The following is a 21,866-nucleotide window of genomic DNA, read 5'->3' as shown; positions in this document are numbered from 1 at the left end:
AAAAAAGAAATATGACAGTCAAATTCATTTAGCGCAGACAGTCTAAAAAGGACAGGAAGCAAATAAAGGAAGGAAACATTAAATGTGGAGTTTTGCTGTGACAGCTTTCTTTCATGGATATGATAATTACCATAAGTTAACAAAAACAAAAAATTGCCCTTAAGGTCCCTTTTTTTCCCCTGGTCAAATATTAAAAATATGCCCTGCAGAGAGATGGTTCTGTCTTTCTCACTGAATTTCCAAATCCAAACATTTATAGCATAGGTGGATCACAATCAACAAGCTGTTTTTCTTGATATGACTAACTCATGGCATCAAAATATTTATTTATTTTGGAGAACCATAATAGACCTCCTTTAAACAAGTATGTGGGGATGAGCAGGCTTCACGCTGCTCTAAACAGTTTTTCTACTCTTGGATCTGTATGATGTCACAGACAGAAGATATCCCCAATGTAGTCCTACTCACCTGTTATTCAGACCTGTTAGAGACAGCCAATCAGAAAAACACTGGCTTAAAGGGGAAGGAGCTAAAACAGCTTGACTCAGACAGAGGAACTTGGGAGCTGCACCCAAGCCCAGTATAAGACAAATAAGGACTATTTTGGACCTTGAATTATGCAAAACTGAGAGGCCAAAGATATAAAATATGTTGCTGGAAATGAACAGAATAGAACCCTTTAAAAAATAAAGGTCAAAGCAAAATGTACTGCTGCCTAAACTAAAAACACCTCTCTGGGTAAGTTTTCCATCATTCCATTCATTTTGACCATCCAGCTGCTAGAAATCCCCAAGAGATCAGTAAATAAATATGCATTACTACACCACTGAAAATAGTTCCCAACAAATGCACCTGTTTCCTCTTAAAATGAAATAAGGTGAGGAGAAGTTTGTAACCCTGAATAAGTTAGGTCTTCACAAAGCATTGGATAAAGCATTGCTGACACATGTGTTGGTTTTGGTCTTTTCATGCATTTGGTGACAATCAGAAAACTACAGAACATGTCTAGCACCTTATATCTGCACCTTATAGTATATTTTAAAGGCTGAAACATTAACATCTTCAAAAACTGACCACCTTTGACCCCTGCAAAGATCAAAAAAATCCATCAAATCAAAGAATAAAAGAAAAAGGCTCTCTAAGGACTGCTTCGCTGTGACTTTTTTTGCACTAGCTTGAGGAGCTGGAATGTGACTTGTGAATGCTGACTTTCTTGCGGGTGTTGTCGGTGCAGCGTTCCAGGATGAGCTCCGGGCTGGGTCGAGGAGGGATGACTGGAACCTCCTTCTTCAGCTCGCTCTCTGAGCTGGAGTCGGACATCTCGGGAATATTATCTGTGGGTCAGAAATGACAACACGAGCTGTTCAGACCATGGTGGAGAGCGTAAACCAAGGTTCATAAACCCAAAGCAAAGTTAGATTTAAAACGTTTTAAGGAACTGCAGTCAAAAAAAAGTTCACAACAACCAAAACTGAGGATGTGAGGTCACCAGTTGTTTGGTTTTCGTGGTTTGGTTGAGATGCCCAATAAAAGTGAGAAATCTTTGTATCTCAAGAACAGTTCACCTGATCCACTTGGAGCTTGGCAGGTGTGTTTCTGGAGCTCTGAGTAAATGAAGTGGTAAATCTGAAGTCAAACTCTGTGCAGGGGGAGGGGCAGGTTTGAATGGCTATCTTTGTGAGATCATTAATTCAGATTAATGCATATTAAAGCCACCTGACCCAAGTTTTAACCACCACAACTAAATACCAAACCTTTATGCTGAATGTAATTCAACCCTAAAACAAGCCTCCTAACCTAACCCCCAAACAGGTCTTTGAAGGGACCAGAAAGTTCTAATGTTTACTTTAATGGTCCAACATTCAAACTGGTTCTGACAAAGAACGCTGTACATGTTTGAATTTATTCTTCTTCTCCCATTAGTGGTCACCACAGTGGATCATCTGCCCCCTTCGGGGTCTTAACCGATCCAGTATGGAATCATTTGATCTACTTTTGATCTGTATTCATTCTGATTTTATGCCTGATGCCCTTCCTGACATAATCATTTATCTGGGCTTCTGGAATCTGGCATATTTCTGCACATGGGGATTACCAGGAAGTGGAATAACTCTCTCAGTTTGGCTTTAGTCTATTTTTATACACGGACTGCCTGAAGGTGATGCATTCAGGGAGCTCCTGCCTTAACAGCAAAGGGGGCTAGTGGAGATTGTCCTGTAAGGAAAGCACATAATGTGTGGAAAATTTCAGGGTCTGGGAACATTTTTATACTTTTTCACCTCATTGATTTCCATTGCCCCACATTAGTTTCAGCCATGTCACAAAAGCTTTCACTTTCAGGCAGCACATTTGTTTTGAGCATCCCCCCAATGAGGGCACTGGTAAATTATGTATTTAAAAAAACTGAAGAAAAAAAGATGTTCATTTTTATTTTTAATTTGATTTTAAATTGCAGTGAAAAAAAGACTTATGATGTCTTAGCATTTTTGAAAAGACAAATGTAAAATGTTTTTATTCCAAAACAATCTTTATTTTTGATTCAACTAATTGCTTTTAAGACTTTCTAAGACCCTGGTAGAGATGTGGTCATTACCCTGGTTCTTCCTCTCCTTCAGTGGTGACTTTTCTGCGTTCATGGAGTTCTTCCTCGGTTCGCTGAGGCGGTTGCCTTTCTGCTGGAGGTACCGGCGGCTGTTCCGGCGGTAGGTGTCCTGGCTGAGTCGCTGGCGAGACTTGTTATGGATGCTCTTGGCATTTCTGATGGTGGACCTGAGGGAGATAAAGGACACGCAGAGGGGTTCTGGTAAGTAGAGATGGTGGGTTTGCAAAATTTTTGGAAGAGCTTCAATCTAAATCCAAAAAGTCGAGGTGATAGTCTCAGTGCTTAATTCCTCCTGTTAGCTTTGGGTCAACAGAAACTCTTGGTTAGAAAAATGTTAGTAAAGTGTCAAATCTGGGATCCTTGGAAAATCTGTTGACCAGTAAGTGGTCCCTGGCCTCAAAATGTTCAAGAACCCCTGGATTAATTCATCCCTTATTTTAGCACTTTATCCAACCTTAATCCAACACTGAATCCTTTAATCCCCTTTGGAAACTTATTGGCAGAGTTTTCATTCTGCTCATTATGGGCATCTGGGGGTGACCAAAGCCCATCAGTGACAGGAATCTGTGCATCTTGTAAACTGTAAACACACAAAACTTCTCTTGCCTCACAAAGGCAAGAGACATTCCAGGAATTTCTAAATTTAAGAGCATCATAAAGGGTTTGTAAAGTGAGAAAGAGAAATGAAATTATGACCTGAGGTTTCACACAGCTCACTTCCCTTTAATCTGACATTTCAGAATAAAACACCAGTGAGAACAGAGAAGCAAATGGATACCCGGCACACAGAAACCAGCTCAATTACATGCTTCAAAGTCAAGTATGAACAGACCTGCGAGGTGGCGGTTTCTGCTGACCCAGGTTTGAGCTCTGTCTCTTTCCGGCCTTTGACAGGAACATGGAGGGGAAGTATCCATTCTCATCTCCTTTCCTGTACAAAATACCAGTTTAAGAAGATGAAAAAGCTTTAATGAACTTTAGAAATGTGGCCTCAGTGTGGAGCAAGATTTAATCCCAGTTTTTTCTTACTTTACACCACTACAGCATTATAATATTTAGAGAAATATTATAATTACACATAAATAACATGGTTTGTGAGTTCAGCTCCTCACATTAGAAAAGTAATACATAAAAAAATTTAAAAAAAACTAAAGTCAGCTTAAAAATAAGTAAAGCCAACATGAATACCCCCAAAGCTGGTATTAAAAAAAACCCCACAGCTAGTTCATATTAAAAATGACCAAAATTTCAAATGATGAGGTCAGCTTCAGGAAGCTTTCTCTATTCTTTTATATCCGTAATGTGGTCATGTCAGGCACATAGCTGTGGCTTTAAGCTGTCCTTTTAGGAGGGGCAGCCAATCAGAAGTAGGCTTCAAGAAGGAGGCTCTATAGCAGTTTATTTCAGACAGATGATAAACTGAGGGGCTGCACCAAGGCCCAGGAAGAGAGAAAGAAGGATTACTGTGAACTGTGACTTATGCAAAGCTGCTTTACTTAGAGCTGAAGACTAAAAATATGGAGCTGGAAATGAGCACATCAAGAAGTCTCTGTTAAATGTATTGAACATTCACTGAAGTGATGGACACACCTGACAACCCACCAGCCATCCAGAAGTTTGTGAATGACTTCAACAGTTTCACCGACCACCAGAGAAATCTCATCCTCCTGCTCTGCCTTGTAGGCCTGAATGGTGATGTACTCCTCTCCTGCGAGAACACACAGCGCTTTATATAAACACAAATATCTTAAAGAAAGGATGCACACATTACTCACATCTGTAAATTAAAAACATCACTCTTTGCCTTCATAGTTGGGGTCAGCATCCTCAACCTCATCCGGTCCATCCAGAGGTTCCAGGTAGGACGCAGGAATCCAGCCTCGCTTTGATTCACACTGACAGAACCACCAACCTGAACACAACAATGGCAGGAATAATGTGTTTCACTCAGTAAGGCTTGAAACTAGTCAAGGAGACCATAAAGTATTCAGCTAAGTGTTTACTGAGGTCATAGATGAAGTGAGGACTGGGGTCATTTTTTTGTAGACTTCTATACACAGTTCATTAGTTGCCCCCTGCTGGCCATTAGAAAAAATGCACATTTAAGGCACTTCCACACCAGCTTCCCTTTTCAGACCTTTTCAACACGGTGTGTGGTAAATACTGGTCATTCTGGGCCAAAGTGACGTAACTTTAAAATTATTTAGAAACGTTTAAGGATGAAAGAGTTGAAGTAAAGTGGTAAAGGTAGTATTTAGATGCCTTGCTGAAGTACTAATATAACTGCTGTAGAAATATGCTGCTGAAAGTAAAAGTACTACATTGAAAAGTAAATGTATGCATGTATAATGAAGAAAAGGAACTTTCCTACTGATCTGTAATTGCTGTTTAAGTACTATGACTACCAGTTCGTTTCATTTCTTCATTTTCTTACTTTGAGGACAATAAAAAGTTTGGCATGAAAAACATTTACATAAAGAGCCAGTTTAATGTCAATTCAGCATAACTTAAAACATATCACTGCAAAGAGGGGTTGAGGAGAGAATGTCTTTGGGACAGTTTGGTTAAATCATTAATTTAGTAATTTTTTTTCTTTACTTTATTTAAATACTTATGATTAAGTCAACACTGATCAATATTAAAGTCCTGTGAACAGCTTCAGTTGAAAACAGTTAACATCACAATTTTGTTTAACTCGCTTGAAACCAGGAAGAAGTGCCAGCACACAAAACAATTTCAGAGTCTCTTGAGTAAAATAAAAGCAGCTCACATTTGATTTTCTTTGTCTGCCATTACTTCTGCCTCTGCAAGCTGCTTTGCAACCCCTCCTCCATCCCCCAGCTCCTTTTTTTCAGACTAATCAGCATCATCTCTGTCACCATAAAACTTGACTAACAGTGTTTCACACTGTGACACCAACTTCCTGTTCTCGGAGAATTAATTTATCATCACTGAAGAGTAAAAAACAAACAAACAGCTCGTGTATCTGTGTCCTTTCATTTCTCCTAAATGAACATTATAATTTAATATCTTACAGGAAATCTATACATTTGTTATAAACTCTGTACTATGCTGTTTTAAGTTTTTGTAGAAGTAGACCTATTTTATTGTTTATGTTCTTTTTGCTGATATTAATAAATCATGAGGTCAGCATACGGATGAGTAATCCCTGAGAGTCAAAAGCTTTTCTCTAATTTTGCAGTGAGATAATCAGCCCTGCACAGTGACTTCTTTATATGGTCATTTGCTACAGACACAGCACGCCCAGGAAATGATGTCACTGCTGTTCACAAGAACTGGGTGGTGCCATTTGCAAGCTTCCATAATGCTGACCAGAAGAAAGCAAACAATATTTCTGTAGGCTAGAACTCAAAACATGTATAACAACCGGCTTGTATGTGTATAAAATATAATTAAACACTCAAGAGAAGGGACTAACTAACAAACAAAAAAAAAAAAACAAGTGCTAATTTTAGGCCGATGAGAGCTGAACAAGAAAAAGAAAAGCAACAGTCTGGCTTACAGAAAAAATGCAGGAAAAGATGAAGGCTGTAAGATCCAGACTTACAGAATAAAATCCCTCAGCTGAGAATTACTGAGTGATGTGGCACTGAAAACCGAAGAGGAATACAGGAAGGTGAACGTTAACAAGGGAACAAAGACTATAAATACACAAGGCTCAAATAAGAGTGCAACTAATGTAACAAGTGTCACAGCTGGTGCAGGCGAGGCAGGAAGGACCTCTAAACAGGACGCAGGCGAGAGCTGATTCGGCGTGCAGATTTATTTAGAAAAAGGTTCAAACACAAAATAGGCAGATGGGGAGCCCACAACGCCCACAACGCCCACAACACACACACACACACACACACACAAAACAAACAAACAAACAAACAAACAAAAGACTCGAAAACATGGACCAAATCACACAGCTGTTGCCACAGACAAGACGAGGACTCGAACAAAGTACAGAAGAAAACTAAGGACTTAAATACACACGAGGAAATCAGGGAGAGTGGAAACAACTGGGAACAACAGGTGAAACAAATGAACCTAATAACACAGGGGAAGTAAACTGAACACAAGGAGCATGAGACTACAAAATAAAACAGGAAGTGACCAACATAACACACGCAGACTAAACACAGAAAACTTGACAAACGGAACATTACACAAACAAACAACGAGGAAAACAGCACACTCAAACAACAAACTGAGAAACTAAACTATAAGAAACACAACCTGAAAAATATAACAAAAGAAAGCTACACAAAAGAAACTCAGGACCATGACAACAAGAAGGAAAAGACAAAGACAGGGCATAAAACCCCCGAAACACACAGTGAAAGTGAGTGAAAAGTCAAATAAAACAGGAAGTGGGTAAAACAGAGGCATGAATGAGGAACACTCGGAAGACACTTGGAAGGGTAGAAATTAAGAAATGCTGAAGGAGGAAAAACTGCAAAAAACACCAAATCAAAACAGTAACCAAACCCTAAACGATTCAGTTATTTTCTCACCGTTCTCATTTTTCTCCACGATTTCCACCAGGTCATCAGTGTGCAGAGTGATCTCGTGTTTGGATGTCTTTTCGAAGTCTGCGATCACTCTGTAGGTGTCCAAGATGATGGGGGCGGAAATCTCTGAGAGGTCAAACACAAGAGCCTCTTTTAGTCTCATTAAAAACACCTGCAACATCTGGATGATTTAGGTCCTGATGGTTTAACTTTTAAAGTAGCTGGAATTAACCTCATAGCACCCAGAGGGTCATCTGCGGCCCACTTAGGGTTAATTGTTAGATCACCATTCAACCCTCTTTTGGTTTTTTTTGGCAGTTTTAGAACAACCAAGTGGAAATCTTCTAATGCCATAATTCATGTTTGAGACTTCATTTGGAAGGGAACATCTTCCAGTTTCTGTGCCCACTAATCACGTGGCTAAAATAAACCCCACTCTAGATTGGTTTCTGGTGGTTAAAGTCAAGTCCTGTGGAAGTTAACATGCCAGGGAAATTTATACAATATTTTTCAATATTAATTCGATTAATTATTGTTATAAGTATTAATTTTAATTTCCAAACAATTGTTAGTAAGTCAGTATTATTTTACACACAGATTTTATTATGCAGACCTGCCCTAAATCTTTAAAAATATTTTTTATACAAATGCTTTGTTCAATGACAATTTAAAACTAAAATTGCCGTACAGTCAAGACTTCTGTGTGTTATGTTGCAGATATCAAATGAAGACTGTTCTCTTACATAATGCCACTTTGAACCACTAGGTGGCGAAGTGAATGAAGTCAGTGAGCAGAACAGAATTCATACCAGCATTATTCAAGCCAGCATTAACTCAGCACCTGTACAGAATTTGTGTTACTATCATACTTAGCTGACTTATTTTGGTAGATAAAGGAGCTCAGACTAGCATTTTAAAAACTAATACATTTTGTTGAATTTTACAAGAAGCACCTTTAATTTCTTTAGAAATTTTAACTGGGATAAAAAGGAAAAAACTGAGGAGGGATCAGGAAATATGTGTTTGCCTCATCCTCTTCAAGCCGCTTTGCAACCCACCTCCTCCTCAGCTCCTTCCTTTCAGGCTGTCTCTGATTTAATCCATGACACATCTGTTGTCACCAATGTTTGCTCTGTCTTGCTGCTGTTCTACCTGCCTTTAGAAGGATGTGGAGGCCATCACACCAAATATAAACTCCTACTTCTGAATGTAGTGAATTATAGGATGTAAACACATGAAGAACAGGATCCCTGGAGGCTGTAAGTTAAAATGACTCTTACCAGAAGCGACACCTCTTGCTTGATCTCTGGACACCACAAATGTCTCAGCTCTCTTCAGCCTGAGGAGAAAATGATCATTTTCACATTTGTTTTACATTTAATTCAGCTGTAATGGAAAGAGAGGCACGTGTGAAAGACTAACGTGTTTGGAGCTGGTGGGTTTTCATCCTCTGGTCGGACCTTTAAGAAACTGGAGAGGTGTTTGCAGCGGGAGATGTGAGGCGGCAGGTTGATGAGTGTTTGGCAGTACTCAGCCAGGGTGCTCTTCCTGGTTTCTCTTGACTTCTCGCTGTCCCACAACCACCGGGGAGCTGAGGACAGAAACACAAGTCTGTGTCTTTTGTTTTAACATTTTTGAGAAGTGTAATGTTTTGTATAACAACAGAAAACTGTTGCACCATCACTCAGGGATCCATTTTAGAGCCTCTTTTGTGTTGCCAACTTTTCAGTATCAGTACTACGCTGATGACACTTATGTACCTGCAATAACTGATGGTGACTACTCTTTGACTGTTGACTGGATGATCCATAGTCAGTATAAAAAACGCAATACCTATAGCTGCAAAAAGACCTCCAGTGTTATAACCGCTTATGGGAAAAAAGTCCTCAGCCCTGAGCTCAGTGAATAATTTCTTGATGTAATATTTATGGGCTCAGTAACTCATTTTGGATCCATCCATGCAGAAAACTAGAGTGCCATCCCACGCGAACAGTAGATGGATCAACTGAAGGTCCAGTTTCATCTCTCAGGTCCTGTGGCAAGTCTTTGCTGAATTTTCTTCAGTCTCTTAGGGACATGAATTTTAGATACTGCACATCTGTTGTAGATCAGTGTTCTAGCTCACAGCAAGAAGGTCCTGGCTTTGAGTCCACCAGCTGGCTGGGGCCTTTCTGTGTGGAGTTCTCTCCATGTGTGCATAGCGACCTGTCCAAGGTGTACCCCGCCTTTCGCCCCATGACAGCTGGGATAGGCTCCAGTTATAGGTAAGTGGAAGAAAATAGACAGATGGGCCTGTCCTTCACTTTTCCAGTTTCCTGTACACAACACTTCACACCATGTTGAGATATGCCAGGTTTTTGGCTAATAGCTCTTTTGGAATCACCTTGTTGCTGCAAAAATACAAGTTTATGTTCATCAAACTGTGTTATCTTTGGCATTTTTCATAGATTCAACTAAATAAACAGGAAAAAATTTTTTTTTTTTTTTTTTTTTTTAATGACAGGCTGCTAGTAATAAAATGCCTAAAAAGAGTTTGTCTGTTATGTGTAGTTTCAAAACTGGTTCATCCCAGGAGCATTTTTTTATGCTTGAATGAACTGGACTAAAATTGAGTGAAAAAGCAGCCAATATCCAAAGAAAAACTTTAAAAGATCCTTAAAGACCCGGAGATCTACTTACTGCTCGAGACCACTTTAAACATTAAAAGAAAGTCTGGAAGGGCATTCAGGAGAGCACATAGCTCGCCCACCCCAAATTTTCTATGTGCCGATATTATGCTGCAATAGATACCACCCAATATTGTCATACTCCATCATAAATTACTAGATCACAAACATAAGAAGAAGAAAATGGATGGATTTACGGATGTTCTTGGGCACCTAAGGAATATTGCCACGCAGTTTCATCAATTTTGGTTCAAAGGTTTTTGAGGTATATTGCTAACAGACAGACAGACAAACAGGAGTGAAAACACAAAGGGTGGCTCAAGAGTTTTGCACAGGAAAGTAAAGGGTTTTCTTCATCTATTTTAAAAATTGTTTGGAAGTGTGATACCATTTTAGGTCATATTTATGCAGAAACATCTTCTGAAGGGTCCTCAGACTTTTTCTTGCAGCTGTGTTCGTGCAGCCGTTGCATCAGGACTGAGGTTTCCTTTTTGCTTCATGCGCTCCATATTGCAACACGTGTTTTGTAATTAAAGTTTCACAAGGGGACAGTGTAAGCTCGTAGTTCTGTTTTTATTTGACAGGGACCGAAATCAGTGGTATAAACGAGGATGTGCACGTTTCTCTTTTTAAATTAAAATTAAAGGATCAGCACTTCTACAAGTCAATGGGAAATGCCCTAAAATCTCTGAATGTCCAAAGTCTGCCCATCTCTCAGTCACTGTTGTTTCACTTTGGCTCCACCAGTGAACAACGAAGACGGCATGTGAAATTCAGTCAGAGTTCCTCGCAGCTTTTTTGGGCTGACTGATGCCGTTATCCCAACAGCTACTGGCCAGATTTAAAGTAAACTCACAAACATTATAAAGAATAGATGAATCAAACTCCAAAGTACAACACAAACAGAGACTGCTGAGACTACAGATGATATTAGTCTTTATGCACATCTGGAACAGCTGAAAAATCTGTCCCTGGAAAAGACTCAGTCATCTTTCTTTATCCCTTTTTTTCTGGAAACCTGATCCCTTAATGTAATTCAAATTCAGAATAGAGTGAAATCCAACCATAATACTGTAAGTGGCCACCGGGAAACTTTGGCAGCAAGGCTCTGCTGCAGGTTGTGTTTTAAATCATTCACTCGTTCATTATGAAATTTAAAAAAAAAAAAAAAAATCCTCAGGCTTTAGCTGGGTCATTGCTGTCATACAGTTTGAAGGTAACAAATCAGCTGTAGTTAATACTTATACTACTCAAATGAATAAATACAAATACCTTCATTTTGCCTCCGGTATGATGTGTCCACACTGCTTGGGTGGTGACCATCAGTTTTACACTTCTAGATCATAATACTGACTGATACATTTAGGCAGTGCTACAAAAGCCTCGGTATTAGCATTAGGCTAATACCAAGCCAGAAGTCAATGAGAGGATACTAGCTTTACTGGCAAAACAGACTGTGTGAGTGCATCACACAGATGCCGGCTAAGTAGCAGAGTAATATTAGATTTCCTGGGACTGTCAGTACAATTAACAGCACAAGACATATTCTGTTTCAGATAACTGTATTAAAAATGCTCCACACTCAAGTTGATATGAGAAGAACTCAAAGTTGAGGCACTTTTTTTTTTAGCCCAGATGTTGTGGCTTAGGCCACAGTTACTGTCATGTTCAGGAGAAGAGTGAAGTTCTTCTTTTTTTTTTCACACTAAGAGCAATAAAAATCATAGTATGTTGTTACCAGTCCAACACTGTACTGTGACTTTTACTGTCGTATTTTCTTTGGAGAATTAATCAGATATGTCCGCGTAGATTCTCAGTCATCCACGTCATGGTAGTCTCTGGAGCTTGAAAAAAGGCAACTGGACTTCTAATTAATCAGATTTTCCACTTCTTCTTTTTTGCAGCATCTCTTTTCTCCTGTCTGTAAATTTCACTTGAAGTACTGCTCAAGAGACGCATTTTGACACTGGCTGATCTCAGCTGTGTTGCATTTGGGGGGAAAAGGAGAAGTGTGTTCAGCTCCATGTGTTTGATAATCACAGGTGCTTCCTGAAACAATATTACACCAGTGCAAAGGGGTTTCACACTGAAAAGACAACACATTTAATACTTCTCTGTGGTTTGATTTCTAATACTCGCTATGATATTCATTTTGACCGCTGCACTCTTTAATTCATTTACTTACAAACTGTTTAACTACCTCTTTCTTACCTGGCAGCGAGGGGATGATCCTGTCTCTGGTTTCTATTTGACCCGACTCGATGGGAAACATGTCCTTCAAAGATTTCTGTGATGAAAACAAAATATGAACTGAGATGCAAAACTTGACTTTATTTTGTCCTTAAATAAAACCAAACACACTTGTCTGCAAACGTTGGCCGAGTTGTATTTGCAGAGGGACTTACGTGGAAAGTGTAGATTTCAGGATACGTCCTGTAGATCAGCTTCTCGGAGAGGTCACTCCATTTCACCATCAGCATGTACACCTGCACATATTTGAACACGTTAGAGCACAAACAGAGGGGCTATTTTCAGACACCCATTTTAAGACTCTCAACTCTCAGAACTGAACTTTGACTCTGGGCTGTCGGTTAATGTTAAAAATATTCAAAAATGCTGTTACACTCTTAAGTTTTAAGAGGACGTTATCTGAATTTTATGACAGCAGAATAAGAAGGTTCAGCCTTACGTAGTGCTGACTCGGGAAGAAGCGTTTCTCGTAGCCCAGCAGCTCCACATGCCTGACGTAGATATCCTCCATGCTGAGATGCAGAACACTAATGGCGTCCAAGTGAGCTAAAACCAATAGACACAAGGCTTTTATACTGTGTGTGTGTGTGTGTGTGTGTGTGTGTCTCACCACAAGAGCTTAGTTCCTCTTTATGCCTTTGGAAGTCAGAGAACTTCAACAGAGAGAAAAAGAAAGAAGGAAATGCTGCTGTTTTCACTTCTTGATTGTAATAATAATAATAATAATAATAATAATAATAATGATGCTTCTTTTTTTTTTAGCCTGTCGTGTCTGGCAGATTTCACAGTCAGAATGACCTGAGTGTACTGTTGTGCCAAACATATCTGCTTTTACATGAAGAGCTCTAGAAGTTCTCTATAGGCTCCTCTTGTTAATGTTTGCAGAGATGGACCCAGATGCAGGACTCCGAATACTGACATAAATTAAAAAGTGTTTATTGGGAGAGATAAGAAACAAAATCCTTCTGGGAGTCAGACAAAGTGCTGAACACAAGGAAGACAGAAACACACAGACACCGCAACATCAACAACACAACAACAAGCAGAGAAAACACAGGACTAAAATACATCACGGGATAACGAGGGAAAGTGGAAACAGCAGGTAACACAGCTGAACACGACACTGACCAGACAAGGGGAAGCCAAACCAAATACACTACACAAGAAACAAGACTTACCAAAATAAAACAGGAAGCGGGACAAGGGCACAGAGACGGAGACTTGACACCAAACATAACTAGAAATGAACCACAGACCAAAAACAAAAGAAAAAACACTGGGCCACCGGCCCAGGACCATAAGATTTATGTATTCATTCATTTCTATTACTGTCCACAATATGACTGCCCGGTCTGACAGGCTGGAAAAAAAGAGAAAGAAGAAGAGAAAAAAAAGGTAGAGGGGAGAAAACAGAAGAAATAATAGGGCAGAGAACAGATACATATTCACACACACACACACACACACACACACACACACACACACACACACAATCCTGCTATGTTATTTTGTAAAGTATGTGTGTGGCAACAACCATGCCCACCCACATCCCAGGGGAGGCAGCAATGATCATTGTGCAGTTTTGTGGTTGTGGTTTAACACTAATTTGCCCCACTTGGTAAATCTGATATTTGGCACGATCATTTTTGCTGGAATAAACTGCTTGAGGTATTCTTTGTATGCAAAATAAAATTAGAGGTTTTGAAGCTGAAGAAAACTGATGGAAATGAAAGCTTTCACAGATGTAAATATTTCTGTCTTTGTATGATGTTCTGGCCCAGACGGTTACTTTGACTTTGTTCTCTGGGATGGATGTGGTCCACAAGTCAGAACACATCTGGTATCAGGTGTGCAGCTGTCAGCCATATTTGGGCTGAACATTCCTCGATACAAAAACTGAAAAATGTGAATGAATCACAGTGATGACAAACTTCATGATTTCATTTTCAGACAGTGTGACCCTGGATGAATTACTGTAAAAGGCAAGGGAGTCACACTCCAATTTTTATGTGACGAATTGCTGGAAGTTCAGAGTTTCCCTCCATAGAGTTTCACAACCACTCAGAAGGGGAAACACAAACTAAGCAGCGTTTTTATTCCTCTAGCTGCTTTTTGTTGTGTCACTCGTGTGGGCTTTCACAGGGGCTTTCAGCTGAACTTGTGATATCCAAAAACTCTTGCAACAGGACATGGGGAACTAACAAGAAAGAAACACAAACAAAGCCACATGGGTGAACTTCCTCTGTCCACTCAGATTTCTGTTTATGTGAGTTACCAGTGCTGAGATTTTTATTTAATAGTAACAAGTGACTATGAGATAAATCTGGATAAATTAGATCATTTGCTCCATGTGACACACCCTCAGTCATGTTACTGTTACTTGTAGCTCAGATTAGGCAGTGATAACATCTTATGTGTGTAGTATGAATCATGTTCTGTGGACCCAGGGTGTCTTTCTCTTATCTGAATTCACTTACCCGAAACACTGGCAATCAGGATAAGCGGTCACACAAAGTTGGTTAAATTAACCCGCGGTTTGTGTTGCATTCCCTGGGTTGATCTAACCGATCACAGTTATTGATAACTGTACTAGCAGCAGAGTGACTCATTTTTCAGTGGAAAATGAATCTATGCTGTGAGAAAAATATAAAGAGGTTAATCACATAATGCAGGCTGAAAGCAGTGGGTGTGAGAGAGAGGAAAAGCACTGTAGAGTAACGTTGCATTAAAAGTGCTCGCTTTAAGCATTTTTTTGCTATATTAATAAAGTTTAGCCTATTTGAAGTAAGTAAAAATGCAGACTGTGTGAGCTAATAGCAATATCATTAAGACACAGGAGAATTTGGTGGATTATATTCAAGTATTTCATTAAATTTGTGTTTAAAATGCAGTTTTTTCAGCTGCTCTGTTTTAGGATCATATAGTTATGCTAGAACAATTAGACTGTTTTAAAATTATATTTTATAAGCCAGCAGGTTGAAGAAATCCAGGAATGAAGTTGTGTATATGAATCTATATACAATACTGATGTTTATCGAGGAAGTTAACCCTGAAGTTGCCTGGATAAGATGAAGTCCTGCTTTGTAGTGCAGGAAAGTCAAAACTGTCCCTGTGTGTCTTTACAGTGAGACATAAGCAGACTAAGCAGCCGCATCGGGCCCCAACGCGCCAGCAGGGGGCCCCCAAGAGCACTTGAAAGTATTTGTTGTGCCTGTGATATTTTAGTGGTAATCAAAGCAAATATTTTGATCAATATGTCAAGATGTCAATCTGTCAAGATTATGAACAACAGCCGTTTATAAGCTGTTGTTTATAAGCTATAAGCTAACATAATGACAACTAATATTAGGCTTGAGTGTCCTAAGAATCACGCTTTCCTTCTGATAAACAGTTTGATTACATCCTCACATCGTATTTCTGCTCAGGGTCAGCGCTGCGTCTGGTAGAAGCTGTTGTTAACACATATTTTTCTGTTACGTGAATACTGTGTGTCATAGAAGTTTCCGTAGTGTAGTGGTTATCACGTTCGCCTCACACGCGAAAGGTCCCCGGTTCGAAACCGGGCGGAAACATATTTCTTTTTAATATTTTTTCCATTTTCTTCATACTACACTAGGCAATACTACAATAGGTAATATATTATAGGACAGGACGAAGTGTTTCCCAAAAGAAGCACATCAGCCTATTGTCCAAGTATTAGATTCAATTTTATCTCGCAGGAGGAAACAGCCCCCCTACAAACACGCTTGTGATCAAACATATATTGAACGAGTAATAACGAAAACTATCATAATACGAGGTCTGGGTGTCCCAAGTGACGATGGCGCTGATTAAATCCAGTTTCCGTAGTGTAGTGGTTATCACGTTCGCCTCACACGCGAAGGCCAGCCGCATATACCTGTAGAACAGTGACAAGTCTTAAATAGGAGAAGAATTGGAGCAAGTCCCTGAAACTACTTCCCCAATAATTTATTTTATGTGGAAATGAAGATATTATTTCATTTGAAGTCGTTTTTCTTTAAATGTACTAGTTTAATGTATTATAAATCAGTACCCATCAGTAATAAAGTTTAATGTAGTCTAATAAAAGAATTTACCTTTGTTTTCTAAGATAAACCTCTTTCATAAAGGACACAAATGAAGAGGAAAAATATGTTAGTTTTTGTGTGAAGTAACAGACAGGCAGGCCTTTTTTCAGTTAAATCGTGTTTTAATTAAAAGAAAGACATCCATCCATTGTCTTCCACTTATCCTTCTCAGGGTTGAAAGACAAACAGTTTTGTTTTTTATGGTATAAGAGGCCATTGGTACACAAATATGAACAGTGAACAGTAAACCACAAATAAACAACAAATAAACAAATAAAGACTGCATCATTGTGTGACAATTTTTAACTTCCTTTGAAATAACACTCCCCGAGATGCTGATGAGAGAGAAGTGTTGCATTCCTTTTGAAATACTTAACTCCATCTCCTGGTTTTGTCAAACATCACACTTCATTACAGTGACAAGCTATCAGAGCACCCTGGGTTGAGGTACACCCGAGCTATGACGGGGTGAGACAGACACCCGCTCGCTCCCAGATCCTCACCTATGAGCTTATAAGCACCAAAGCACGATGATGTTTGAAATAGGGACCATGCGCTATATGTTTACATTTATAAATCCACAATAAGAAATGCCACGAAGCAGACTGATGACTGATGAAATAAAATATAAAACAAATTTACAGCATAACTAATAATAAATAAACTATAATGAATCCCTCAAATGACAATTTAAACATCAAACTTCTATAAGAATTAAACTGAAGCAGGTTCAGTACTTTTACACATAGATGTGATAAGCAATATCCATAAATTAGGAAAAAGTAAGGACAATGACTTTCCGGTGCGCCGCAGCTCATCCAACACAGTTTTACATATGGCCTTCTTGTGTGTCAGAAAAGCTGGCAAAATGTTCTGGAACCGGCTCGGCAGCATGCCCAACCACTGAGGTTTATCTGCAAACCAGTACTTTTTGCAGGCTTTACAGGTGAGCCGAGATGCTAATATGTAGTACTGGCCAACTGTGCCAATAATGACACGGGGCCGTCCAACACCTGATGAGACCACATGTGGAGTTCTACACCCGTACAGACATGGCAGAGGGTAGTTGTTCCGGACTCTTTCCATAATAGCGTGTTCAGGTTTCCAAATGAAAAATGGATGGAGATGAAAGTATTTCGGGGATGGCAGCTCACAGACAGCATCGATGAGCTCAGGCTGAGGTGGATAACGCCACAAGGAAATCATGTTCATTAAATGTCTCACTGGTCGAGAGCCCGGCCACAGTCCCAAAGCCTCCATCTCTGTTTTCATCCAGATCCTCTGCTGGTGAGAGCAGCTCCATCGGCTCACGTCCTGCTCGTATGTGGGGAGTTGTGGAATGGCAGGCTTTTCTTCCAGTGGAGCCGAAGGACACCCAGCAGAGGCTGCAGGTGGAGCTGTGGGTGGAGCAGACGCTGTCTCTGGGTGGATTTTTGCTGGACAAAGTTCATAGATAACATTCAAATAATTTTACATGAAACGTTTGATATTTGAACTGCACAGATGAAACACATTCAATTTGTTTTTGACTAAACATATATATATATATATATATATATATATATATATATATATATATATATATATATATATATATATATATATATATATATATATATATATATATATATATATATATATATATATATATATATATTTTTTTTTTTTTTTTTTTTTACATCAAACAGAAACAGTTTTGTGCACTAATCTCAAAGTCTTACATGTAGTTAAGTCCAAAGACAGTAACTCTGGCGGCACTGCGAGTGGAGCCCTCACTGGAGCAGAGGAAACTGGTGAAAAGGGATGACAGTAATCAGAAACAGGTGGGTTCTTAGAGTGGAGTGAATCTATCTTGCGTGTATATACCAACCAGGCTGTGGAGATGCAGGGATGCTACCCTGATGAAGCTGGTCTGGTTTAGAGAGAGTTGCTGTTGGTCTGCGCTTCCCTGAAGCAGAAAAATTAGTCAATCATTTGATTCCCCGGTAATATTGTCCCTTAGTTTTAGAAAGTATTTATAAACATGCATAAATAGAACACACTTCAAATTTCACACCAAAAATAACTTTAAGGGTTTGGTATGTTATGAGAAACAGGTTAATTGAAGTAATCAGCAGCTTTGTGCATCAAATGTGACATGTTATCCTCCTTTAAATGTATTTTTAATATGTATTGTTGATGTACTTCTGCTTCCTGCAACTACAGCAAACTTCTAAATCATTTACAAACCAAACCCTTAAAGCAAAGCCACAAAAACATGCAAGAAAAAAAACTCTGTACTTACCCTAAATGCCTCCAGTGATATGAAAACAGTTGAACACATGCATTAGAACAAGCCTGAACGTGGCCAAATAAACAAACTACTAAACCGCTACAGAACGGCGGATCCTGACTCATGTCAGAATCATCATTAATATTCAGCGTGAAAAACACCTTTGACCAACTGGACTCCGACAACTTCTGAACCTGAAGGCAAAGTAAAAATACATGTTTAACCTTTTCAACATTTATTACTTAAACCAAGAGAGTGGGAGAGATAAAACAATAGATATACAGAATATAGATGAAAATGAATATGGCATTGGAACAGGCCACATCAGACTGTACAAAAACATGATAAGGAAATTTAATGATGTATTGATGAATTGAATGTGTCCTGACAGAGGGGAGAAGTGTGTGTCTGTATGTGTGAGTGTGTATGTTTGCTGCTCTCACTCAGATGGCCTGGATCTGTGGGCATCATCATCCTCCTCTCCATTTCTTCATCTTCCACAACTTCTAATGAAAAAGAACAATTATGAATGAACAGCGTGTGTGTGTGTGGGTGTTTGTGTGTGTGTGTGTGTGTACCTACTGTATGTCAGGGTTGTTTTCTTACTAAGCTGGCCTTGAAGTTTGGAGGGGGATATGGAAAGCATCATTCTCTCCAAATCTTCATCATCCTCCATTTCTGTGAAAAGAAAAAACCCACAAAACCAATCATGTAACATGTCATTGTGTGTCTTCCCAGAGTTACACATTTTAATGTGGTTTAATATACACAAAAGGCAATATCAGCAAACCTGGATATCTGGATGCAGATTCTGCAAGGCTGGATGGAGTAAGGTGCTGGTCCTGCCTCTCTTTATGAGTCAGGTACTGCTGTAGCCGATACATTTTGCTGCCTGGTACACACCGCCTCCGGAGGATGAATGCAGCGTATCCATCTGCCCTGCTGTCCCAAACATCCCTCCAGGACTTGTTAGCATGAATCCCAAATCCTACTAAGTTGTCATCTTCATTGCTTACAGGAGCTTCCACTGGCCTCTCAGCTAGATACTTCAGGAGGTCCTCTATTTCCTGGAAGCTTCTACAATATTCAATAAGTGAGAGGAGGCTGTCCTTCTTGGGACCCTCGGGTTTAAATTGCCCAGCTAGCTCCTCCTGCTCAACCTTCTTCATCAAGTATATCACATAGCCGACATCGTTCTCGAGCAGCCACCTGAAAGTCTTGCCCTTGTACTTTCCAAACTGAAGCACATACTCTCCCAGCACTTCCTGTCTGTCAGCCACATCTCCCCCTCTCATGAACACAACAGAGCGAGCATTTTCCTTAATGCTGTCTTCGCTCTGTGGGGCCAACTTGACCTGGAGATCAGGGTTGTCTTTAATTCTCTTGGCTTCATCTGAGGGATCTTGTCTTAGATAACCAGTTGGTCCTTTCCTGAAGCACACTTTGACTTTTCCTGGGAAGATCACTTTCACCTTCATCCTACTATTTGTACACAAAGAGTTGATTAGTGTTTATGGTTTGTTACAGTGGCATTAAGAGTTCTTCAGTCCTGGTATAAGTCACTTGATTTCTTCAGCAGTCTCATCTCTGGCATACCTGTGCTTACCTAACAGGTGGCTGGCAGTAGCTGACATGGATGGAAATAAATTACAATGTCTAGGCTGGGGTTATCCCACTTATATCATGGTTAATATTACCCACTGTCCTATCTTCTGGTTTCGTGTCAGATTAATCTAATATAGTACAATATTTATACACCAATCTGGCCTCCATCAGACAGCAGCAACATATTTACAATGAACTGATGGACACTTTAATGCGCTAACATTAGCTAAAGTAAGTTGATAAGAAGCCTGTCAATGAAAAAGTTATATGTGAAAGATCGGTCGTATTAGGGGGGAAATAAATGTTTTCCTCTTCAAAATATGAGCCAGACTTACGTTAGAGAGGTCAAAATTTCTTTGTTGACAACAATTATAGTTTCGGGGGATGGCACGATCACCGCGACGCTCTCAGTGAAACAAAGAAAAAATAAATGTCCTTACTTTTATCGAAAAGGGGGAAACAGCGCCCCCCAAAACACGCTTGTGGCCAAAAATATATTACATCCGTAGTGATAAGAACTACCATAGAGAACGAATGGGAAAAGTTAAGAAGGTTAAGCTTAACTATTTTCGGCTCCCGCGCGAAAGGTCCCCGGTTCGAAACCGGGCGGAAACATATTTTTTTTTTAAATTTTTTTTAAATAAATAAAAGATAGAACAGTCCTTCACCTTTTCCCGTCATGCCCCACTTCACCGTATCACATCTTTTCAAGCTACATGCGAAGTGGCGGCACGATGGCTCTATGTACCCAGCAGACGGTAACGGTGGACAGCTTCGGCAGTCGCTGTGCTAACGTACATGTCCTTGTTCTGTTCTCCCAGGTCATTCGCATCCCACTAGTCCCAGTAATTTTATCAGTAATCTCGTGTACCGCTGCCAGCACTCTCGCGTTTGACACCAGCCGTCCCGGTGTGTCAAGCCCCGTCTTTCAACCACTCTCACAGCAATTATATTTTAAGACACAAGAACTCTAAATGAAGTTGTTCTCTTTTGCACGCTTTCCTTGTTGAACTGAAACGAAACAGCCAGCCTTTATTTTCAAGCAATTTTCCAACATCAAAGCAGGCAAACCTTTTTTTTTTTTTTTTTTTTAATCAGGCATAAATGGGCATTATAAAATGTAATAAACTCTAATTTGCTTTTTTTAAACATAAAGTACACTTGCACGATAGAAGTTTTGAGCTTTGTTAAAATTCAGTTAAAGGAAGCTTTGAAAATGTGGACACAGCTCCCCTGGCTGCGGCCACAACAACTCATAGATGGGGCGTTTCTGTAGTGTAGTGGTTATCTCGTTCGCTTAACACTAGAGCTGCGCCGAGCCGATATTCAGTATCGGTCCGATCCCGGTCTATACTGGATCGGATATCGATACCGGAATGGAGTGGGGATCAGGAAATAACCCCCTCAGTTCCTCCGTCACTGCCACGGATTCCCTTTGACACTGAGTGGATCATCGCTGACATGTTTTTCCGCCTCCACCGCTCTCTGCGTGTGCGTGTGTTGTGCTCGCTGTGCTGAGAATCAGCTGTTATTTCTTTCTCTACTTCAGCTCCCGGACATACTGCTAGCGAGCGCCGCGTCCGGTACCGGAAGGACCCCTTCCCCGTCAAAATACTTTTGATACTTTAATCCCTGATTAGTGACTAAATGTAGACCTGCAGTAGAAACATATTTAGGAGAATGCTTGTGAATATAAAGCATTACAAGATTACGCTCACACAGCCCCCAGTTTTTCAACATAAACACTGATGACGCAACAGCAGCAGTCAGCTGATTTACCTGCAGTCAGTCTGCACAAGCGCAAAGAGGCGGAGCCGGTGAGCTCAGATGGAGCGGAAGAAAGTTTTCTCCCTGTAACCTCCATTA

At 39.9% G+C, this 21,866-nt stretch overlaps 2 protein-coding genes and 1 non-coding gene across 3 annotated transcripts; 1 reads left to right on the top strand and 2 right to left on the bottom strand.

Moving 5' to 3' along the window:
* Nucleotides 1-23: 23 nt before the first annotated feature.
* On the bottom strand, nt 24-12,576 carry ncf1 (neutrophil cytosolic factor 1). The gene is made up of 11 exons (XM_030746379.1): nt 12,475-12,576; nt 12,191-12,271; nt 11,997-12,072; nt 8,542-8,710; nt 8,400-8,458; nt 7,123-7,245; nt 4,407-4,514; nt 4,193-4,310; nt 3,435-3,533; nt 2,594-2,769; nt 24-1,334 (listed from the first exon to the last, which is right to left on the bottom strand). Exons 1-11 carry the CDS (start codon nt 12,544-12,546, stop codon nt 1,171-1,173), a joined length of 1,245 nt encoding a protein of 414 aa, XP_030602239.1. The 5' UTR covers nt 12,547-12,576; the 3' UTR covers nt 24-1,170.
* Nucleotides 12,577-15,534: 2,958 nt separating this feature from the next.
* On the top strand, nt 15,535-15,607 carry trnav-cac (transfer RNA valine (anticodon CAC)). The gene has a single exon. It is a non-coding gene; the product is annotated as a tRNA-Val (tRNA).
* A 637-nt stretch (nt 15,608-16,244) lies between these two features.
* LOC115792392 (uncharacterized) lies at nt 16,245-20,405 on the bottom strand. Its single transcript, XM_030746909.1, has 8 exons — nt 20,336-20,405; nt 19,186-19,877; nt 19,002-19,073; nt 18,839-18,901; nt 18,557-18,589; nt 17,994-18,071; nt 17,845-17,913; nt 16,245-17,559 (listed from the first exon to the last, which is right to left on the bottom strand). Exons 2-8 carry the CDS (start codon nt 19,871-19,873, stop codon nt 16,838-16,840), a joined length of 1,725 nt encoding a protein of 574 aa, XP_030602769.1. The 5' UTR covers nt 19,874-19,877; nt 20,336-20,405; the 3' UTR covers nt 16,245-16,837.
* Nucleotides 20,406-21,866: the final 1,461 nt, after the last annotated feature.

This window comes from Archocentrus centrarchus, chromosome 14, assembly GCF_007364275.1.
Source record: "Archocentrus centrarchus isolate MPI-CPG fArcCen1 chromosome 14, fArcCen1, whole genome shotgun sequence".
Classification (NCBI taxonomy): domain Eukaryota; kingdom Metazoa; phylum Chordata; class Actinopteri; order Cichliformes; family Cichlidae; genus Archocentrus; species Archocentrus centrarchus.
This window is presented reverse-complemented; position numbering and strand designations above follow the sequence as displayed.

Bases quoted from the DNA above. Each gene is read 5' to 3' on its own strand.
- ncf1 (XM_030746379.1), bottom strand. From the start codon at position 12,546: ATGGAGGATATCTACGTCAGGCATGTGGAGCTGCTGGGCTACGAGAAA. The intron at 3,534-4,192 runs GTGTGTCCATCA...TATTTTGTACAG, and splicing joins GATGGCTGGTGGGTTGTCAG to GAAAGGAGATGAGAATGGAT. The intron at 1,335-2,593 runs GTAATGACCACA...TCTGACCCACAG, and splicing joins GAAGGAGAGGAAGAACCAGG to ATAATATTCCCGAGATGTCC.
- LOC115792392 (XM_030746909.1), bottom strand. From the start codon at position 19,873: ATGAAGGTGAAAGTGATCTTCCCAGGAAAAGTCAAAGTGTGCTTCAGG. The intron at 18,072-18,556 runs GTGTTTTTCACG...TTTCTGCTTCAG, and splicing joins CGGAGTCCAGTTGGTCAAAG to GGAAGCGCAGACCAACAGCA. The intron at 17,914-17,993 runs GTTGGTATATAC...CCTTTTCACCAG, and splicing joins CCCTGCATCTCCACAGCCTG to TTTCCTCTGCTCCAGTGAGG.